An 8,111-nucleotide genomic window follows, 5' to 3' on the forward strand; every position below is an offset into this window, starting at 1 on the left:
CACACACACACAGCCAGGCTCTCTCCGACGTCCCCTCCCCCCCCCCCCAACACACACACACAGCCAGGCTCTCTCCGACGTCCCCCCCCCCCCCCCCCAACACACACACACAGCCAGGCTCTCTCCGACGTCCCCTCCCCCCCCCCCAACACACACACACAGCCAGGCTCTCTCCGACGTCCCCTCCCCCCCTCAACACACACACAGCCAGCCTCTCTCTGATGTCCCCTCCCCCCCCAACACACAGCCAGCCTCTCTCCGACGTCCCCTCCCCCCCCCCCCCAACACACACACAGCCAGGCTCTCTCCGATGTACCCTCCCCCCCCAACACACACAGCCAGCCTCTCTCTGACGTCCCCTCCCCCAACACACACAGCCAACCTCTCTCCGATGTCCCCTCCCCCCCAAACACACACCGACAAATGGGCTCTCTTTCTGTCTTCCCCCCACACCCAAATGGGCTCTGACTGCCACCCCACCCCCAAATACACACAGGCTCTGTTTGACTCCCCCAGGTGAAGGATTTACTCTCTCTGCAGACCAATGCAATCCTTCAATCTCTGCAACTCAGGAATGCTAAGATTACAGGGACATCCAAATATAGGCTGGGCAATTTGACTGGTCATGTTCTGGACCCAAACAGCAATAACAGAGGTCGTAACCATCTGTGATGGACATTATCTGTACACTGTTGCATGACTTGAAACCTGTTACTCTGGGCTTCTTTTTGGCAAACATTGTCTTTCAGAAGGTTCTGAAGAGGAAGTTTATTCTCTTTCTCTGTTTATGCTTTTTTTTTTTTAAAGACGGTAGCACTCAAAAGAACTGTTGTGGTGTGCTGAGAAGGTAGCGAGGCAACACACAGATAAAGGCAAAAAGTTTTAGAAAAATTGAGAAGGGACCGAGAAACCATCAGTGCTCTACCTCAAATAAAAAAAATAAAGCCTGAGGCGGCTCTGAGATAATGTGCATGTGGCAAGTTCTGCACATGCTCAGTAGAGCTCAAACATCTACCAGCTTGGAGAGACAAGTTGACATCACTAACACATCGCAGCTAAATCAGCCTCATTATCAATGGGAAAAAGAAGCCTGTGAGGGAGTCAATTGGGCCACTAGACAAAGGGATCAAAGAAGTGCTCAGGAAGGTCAGGGAAATAGAAAAACTGTATGAACTTTTTTTGTCTGTCTTTACTGAGGAGGATATCTAGGTCATACCCACAACAGAAACATTTTTTGATGAGGAGGGTACTGAGCAACTAGTGAAATCACTGTGAAATTGCAGAACTATTAACTCAGACTGAGAGACTAAAGAATACCAAATCATCAGGACCAAATGGTATTCACCCCAGTGTTCTGAAATAACTCATAAAGGAAATTGCAGGCCTGTTTCTGGTCATTTGCAACCTATCATTTAAATCAACCATGATATCGGAAGACTGGAAGGTGGCTAATGTGATGTCAGTTTTTAAAAATGGCTCCAGTGGTGATCCACGAAATTATAGACCGGTAAGAAAGCGATGTCTGTGGTGGGCAAAATGGTCAACATACAGACAAGGAAGTCTAGTCTTACTACAGACACATGATGGCAGAAAAAGACCATACGGCCCATCTAGTTGACCCAACCGCCCAATTAATTTGACTTTATAATTCTTATCATCACTTAGATCCCCCTGTATTTATCCCCTGCTTTCCTGAATTCAGATACTGTTTTTGCCTCCACCACCTCCATTAGTAGGCCGTTTCATGCATCCACCATCCTCTCTATAAAGAAATAGTTTCTAAGATTACTCCTGCGCCTACCCCCTTTCACCCTCATCCCATAACCTCCTTTCCATTGAAAGAGGCTCGCATCCTGTTCATGGAAACCTTAAGAGGTATTTAAATGTATATCTTCCCTACCTTGCCTTTCCTCTAGGGTGCACATGTTTAGATCTTTAAGTCCATCCCTAAATGCTTTAGAAATGGTTACTTTACTGAAATGGTTACTGACCATTTCAGTAACCACCATCTGGACTGACTCCATCCTGTTTATATCCTTTTGAAGGTGCAGTCCCCAGAATTCTACACAATATTCCAAAAAAAGGTTTTAGCAAGGACCTATACAGTGGCAATATTGCCTCCCTTTTTCTGCTGACCATTCCTCTCCCTATACAGCCAAACATCTTTCTGGATTTTGCCATCTTTTTACCCACCTTTAGATCAGATACAACCACCCCCAGATCTTGCTCTCGTGTGCTTAGAAGAATTTTGCCACCTTTCCCTTCGGTTTCTGCATCTTAAATGCATTAATATGTATTTCTTTAGCATTAAGTCTTAGCTGCAAGACCCTATACCATTCTTCAAGCTTTGTCAGATCCCTCCTCATGTTTTCCCACACCTTGTTATCCAGCCTGTTGCAGTTTGGTATCACAGGCAAAAACACAAATCATTCCCCACAATTCTTCTGCTATGTCACTCACAAAAATGTTGAAAAGAACGGGTCCAAGGATTAATCCCTGAGACACACTGCTAGTAACATCACCCTCCTCAGCGTAAACTCCATTTACCACTACCCTTTGTCACCTCTTTACTAGTTTCTAAGTCACTCAAGGTCCCATACTAAAGGCATTCAATTTACTAGTCTTTTTCTGAAGGTGTAAAACATGCAGATAAAAAGTGAACCAGTTGAAATAGTTTATTTGGATTTTCAGAAGGCATTTGATAAGTCCCTCATGGGAAACTCTTCAGGAAATTTGAGAGGTCAAGGGATTGGAGGCAGAGTCCTATTGTGGACTGGTATTTGGATAAAAGACAGGAAACAAACTGTAGGACTAAATGGTCAGTTTTCCAAACTGAGAAGGATTATTAGTGGAGTGCCTTGGAGGTCTGTATTGGGATATGTGCTATTTAGCATACTCATAACCTGGAGAAACAAACAAATGAGGTGTCCAAATTTGCAGATGATAAAATTTGAGTCATTAACCAGCAGCAGATTGTGAAGAACTGCAGATCTTGTGAGACTAGGAAATGCAATTTAATGTGGACAAGTGCAAAGTAATACATTAAGGGGTAGATTTTCAAAAAGCGCGCCTTAGCGTACTTTTGTTGGCGCATCAGGCGCAAACAAAAGTATGCTGGATTTTAGTAGATACGCGCGTATCCGCTAAAATCCTGGATCGGCGCGCGCAAGGCTGCCGATTTCGTGTAGCCGGCGCGCGCCGAGCCGCGCAGCCTGCCGCCGTTCCCTCCAAGGCCGCTCCGAAATCGGAGCGGCCTCGGAGGGAACTTGCTTTCGCCCTCCCCTCACTTCCTCTATCTAACCCACCCCCCCGGCCCTATCTAGAACCCCCCTTACCTTTGTCGGGGGATTTACGCCTCCCGGAGGGAGAAGTAAATCCCTGCGCGCCAGCGGGCCTCTAGCGCGCCGAGATGGGACCTGAGGGCGGTTCCGGAGGGCGCAGCCACGCCCCTGGACCGAAACCACGCCCCCCAGGCCCACCCCCGAAACGCCGCGTCCCGCTCCGAAAACGCCCCCGACACGCCCCCCTCGAAAAACCCCGGGGCTTACGCGAGTCCCGGGCTCTGCGCGCGCCGGTAGGCCTATGTAAAATAGGCGCACCGGCGCGCAAGGCCCTGCTCGCGTAAATCCGGGCGGATTTACGCGAGCAGGGCTCTTAAAATCCGCCCCCAAGGGAAAACTAATCCCAACTACAGATAAACAATGTTGGTTTCTGTGTTAGGAGTCACTATCCAGGAAAAATACCTTAAAAGTCCTTGTGGCTAATACTTTGAAATCTTTGGCTCAGCATGAAGAAGCGGTCAAAAAGCTGAATAGAATGTTAGGATTTATTTGGTAAGGAAAAGAAAACAAGATTGAGAATATCATATTACCTTTATATAGATCTATGATACGACTGCACCTTGATAGTGTTCAGTTCTGATCATCCCTTTTCAAAAAAGACAGAGGACACAGAAAAAGGTACAGAGAAGGACGACAAATGATAAAGTGAATGAAAAAGCTCCCTTAAGGAGAAAGGTTTCATGGTTTAGGTCTCTAGCTTGGAAAAGAGACAGGATATGATTGAAATTCATAAAAACATGAGTGAAATGGAACAGAATGGATAAACAGGCATGATTATTTACCCTTTCAAACAACACTAGGACGATGAAACACTCCACAAAACTAGCAGCCGCAGATTTAAAACAAATCGTAGGAAGTATTTTTTCACTCAGCGACTACATTCTTTGATGCCAGAGAATGTAGTCAAAGCAACTATCATACATGCCGATACAGTAAGGTGCGGTAGAAAGAGGTGCGTTAGTGCCAGGCGCACCCGCGTTTGCCACTGTATTTAAATGGCATGCAAATGCAAGCCGCGTCCAACGCGCGTCCATGAAGCGCAATCCATTTTACTGTATAGGCGCTATACAGCGCCTATACAGTATCCTGAGTCCGCTGGTACATGTCATTTCAAATGTCATTTGAAATGACAGGTACCAGGAAGTGGATCCCAACTTTAAGCAAAATAAAACCTAAAAACCTAAAATCCAACGCACCGGGAAAGCCACTCTTCAGATCGTGACTAATCCCATCCCCCAGCCCCGCTCTCCTGCCCTGGCCGCGTCCATGGGTGCCAGTCTCCGGGGCAGCCCCAGTCCTCTCTCCCATCCTCCCGGGGGCAGCCGGTGGCGAGAGCAGCCCAGGGCGCATCGCGAGGCGGCTTCCAGCAGCCCTCGCCGGCGATGGTGAATGGGCACATGCCGTGACCTCTGACGTCCAGCCGGGGACTCAGGTCACGGTGTGCGTTCATGCACCCTCGCCGGCGGGGGCTGCTGGAAGCCGCCTCGCGATCTGCCCCGGGCTGCTCTCGCTTTCGCCGACGGCTGCCCCTTCCTTCCTGCTCCGGAGCTGTCAGCACGCCCGCACAGGAGACCGGCATCATGGACGCGACCAGGGCAGGTGAGCGGGGGCTGGGGAAAAGTTTGCCCGATCCTGGCTCTTGTCCCGGGGGGTGAGGGGGTCGTTTGCCCGTGAAATTTCATCTCTCTGACCTGATGCTCCACACTAAAGCAGGGGTAAGGGTAGGTGGTAAATTAGCAGGTTAAACATGCGGCAAAACTGCAGGTTAAAAAAGCGATAATCGGGGCGCACGTTACTGTATGGGAGGGAATAGCTAATCCGATCGTTTACATCTCATATACATGCCGCGGGCGAAAAAAGGGTTTCCCGTTGATTTAAAGAAGCGGTAAGGATGGGTTAAAAGGGATAGTGAATCGCGGGTTGGACTAACGCGGCCAAATTGTGAGTAGAAAGCAGGTTAGAAGCAGGGTAACCGCGGCCGCACTTTACTGTATCGGCCTGATAGTGGGTTGCAAAAGAGAACTGGACAAGTTCCTGAATGAAAAGACCAGAAAAATTAGCCAAGTGGACTTGCGAAAGTCAGCAGTTATACCTGGAGTGAGAAACAAGAACTTAATTATTGCGGATCTGATGGATCCCTGTGTCTTAAGACTGGCCACGGTCAGAAACAGAATGCTGGGTTCGATAGATCTTGGTCAAATCCAGCATAACTTTATGCTCTTAAAGAATGGACCTCACACACTAAAATAGCAACCCTATCAAGAGTAAGGCAATAAGGTATTTCCAAGACCTCTGCTGTAAGTAAATTAACTCTGGGAAGAGGTATCTAGGGTAATCTGGCCATGTCCTCGGAGAAACATTACCGACAGCTGCGAACTAGTAATGCGCCATCAGATATACGCAGCACTGTACAAATACAAAAAGAACGTGTCTTCGTTCTTCGTGGAGCTTACAAGGAAATAGGGAAGAAAGGGACCGGTGGAAGCTCCGAGGTCTCTGCCTACACAACACCGGTTGTAAACCCTGAAACCTGTGGCCAGGGAGGGGAAGGGTCCGCCTGCAGGAGTCCGGTGAGATGGGCCGCGACAGCACCCTGCTCACCTCTTGTCGCAGCAGTCGATGTTGGAGTGCAGCAGCCAGAGTTCCTCGGTGCTGTCCTGGCGGGAGGACAGGATCAGGTGGTGGCCGGTCAGGCACAGCGTTCCCTCCACGGGCGGGTAAAAGGGCCGGTGCAGCACCACATTATCCACCCGTGGGGTCTTGATCAGCTCCGCAAACTCCATTCCTACCGCTCTCCGCCCCGAGGCAGCGAAGTGTAAAGAAAACGCTGGCCCCAGGGACCACTATCACCGGGCCAACAAGGCACCGCCCCCCAGTCTCACAAACCGGAAAGACGTCACCTGCCGTAAGCTCTCGCGCGCCGCTTCCGTTCGGTTAGGCAAGGGATGTGTGACGTGCGGAAGGGGGCGGGGAGGATACAGTGGACTGCGGCTCTGACGCCGGTTAGCTGGGCGAGTAGGTCTGCTGCAACCTGAAATAATAAAAACATGTAATCTCCGTTCTTTAAAAATAAATAACTAAAAACACTGATACGGCGCCTGGAACGATGTGCCCTGAACCTTTCAACTCAATACAACAAACGTTCTTGATAAATTTCTAGCAGGATTCTCAAATAAGATATAATTTCTAGTGTCACTGTCAAGTTTCATACAAGCCGTGTTTTAGGAAAACAATTGTTTTGTGTTCAGTTTATACGGTTTTAGTTTTTACAACCCCATTGAGGGTATTTTTTGCCGAAACCTTTGATATACATTTTATTAACAAACGAGTCCCCAATTTAAATATAAAATGAAAAAATTCTTCCAAAAAAACACTAATTATCGGAACACCACTGAGATTAATACAACCTTAGCAATTCATTAGAAATAAAGTATTAAATGCCGCTCCTTATAACCTCTCCTACTATTGCCACAGTTTTTCTAAAATTAAAAGCACAGTTATATCTTTGCAAGTGTCCCAAAAGAAAGCTTAGACCCGAACTTTTAACAGTATAATGAAAATCATGGAGATTTCCAAAATGGAAGCTCTGATTTAAAAACAAGATTACAATCTTGAAAAGGGTATTGTTCGAAAAGGCTTTTTGCTAGTTCTCACTCCATTTGACTCTCAAAGCTTGAGTCATGAATCATTTTTTACTTTCTTTTGTCTTTAAGGACTAGAATTATGGACAACCTAATGGAGCTGTCACTAAGACCCATGAACGGAAATCAAGGTTAACAAATAAAAAACAGACGAGGTGATACCTTTTTATTAGACTATTTAATACATTTCTTGACTACAGTAGTTTCAAAGAGCTAATATTCTTTCTTGGGACAGAGCACAATGAGCAAAAGATGACAATGAAGTCATTGGCAGATGCCAATCATAAGAACATAAGAAAATGCCATACTGGGTCAGACCAAGGGTCCATCAAGCCCAGCATCCTGTTTCCAACAGTGGCCAATCCAGGCCATAAGAACCTGGCAAGTACCCAAAAAAAGTCTATTCCATGTTACCATTGCTAATGGCAGTGGCTATTCTCTAAGTGAACTTAATAGCAGGTAGTGGACTTCTCCTCCAAGAACTTATCCAATCCTTTTTTAAACACAGCTATACTAACTGCACTAACCACATCCTCTGGCAACAAATTCCAGAGTTTAATTGTGCGTTGAGTAAAAAAGAACTTTCTCCGATTAGTTTTAAATGTGCCCCATGCTAACTTCATGGAGTGCTATCATTAGTGCACAGTGGGACCGAAATTGAAAAACCCACAGGTAGCACTCAAAAATAGACCGGCCCAACCCAAGCCACTTATGTCTTTTACACCTACACAGCTCAATACTGCTGCATGTCCCAGCAGTCACTGCTGTAAACTATATCCCAACTCACCTCTTTCTATTTCCAGACCATGGCCTGTCCCCAGAGCAGCCACTCTCATGACCCAATTTCTACTGCATTAATGACCTGCTGACACAGCATATGCCATCACTGTCAACATGTTCCAGTGACGCATTGCCTAGTCCCTACCAGTGTTTCCTGTTGCAGTTTATGCAGTAATCTTTACCATTACTGCAGTACATCTCTGCTGAACATTGCACAGTGTTGGTCCAATATTGCAATGGCCTGTTCCCACGTCATGATGCTGCCAATGTGGCATTAATTCTTGCTGCCCAAGCTCCAGGCCCTGATTCTTAAAGAAACCACCCTCCTCTTCCTGCCTTGAAAGGTAAC

The 8,111-nt window shown here is 47.1% G+C and overlaps 1 protein-coding gene across 1 annotated transcript in view; it reads right to left on the minus strand.

Annotated features, from left to right (window-relative positions):
* The window catches only part of MTMR9 (myotubularin related protein 9), a 156,688-nt gene extending 150,436 nt beyond the window's left edge, over positions 1-6,252 (minus strand). Inside the window, exon 1 of the mRNA XM_029596148.1 lies at positions 5,943-6,252. Within this exon, the coding sequence (XP_029452008.1) occupies positions 5,943-6,124 (182 nt within the window). The 5' untranslated portion in view covers positions 6,125-6,252. The remainder of the gene's footprint in view (positions 1-5,942) is intronic.
* Positions 6,253-8,111: the final 1,859 nt, after the last annotated feature.

Source organism: Rhinatrema bivittatum, chromosome 3 (assembly GCF_901001135.1).
Source record: "Rhinatrema bivittatum chromosome 3, aRhiBiv1.1, whole genome shotgun sequence".
In the NCBI taxonomy this organism is placed as follows: Eukaryota; Metazoa; Chordata; class Amphibia; order Gymnophiona; family Rhinatrematidae; genus Rhinatrema; species Rhinatrema bivittatum.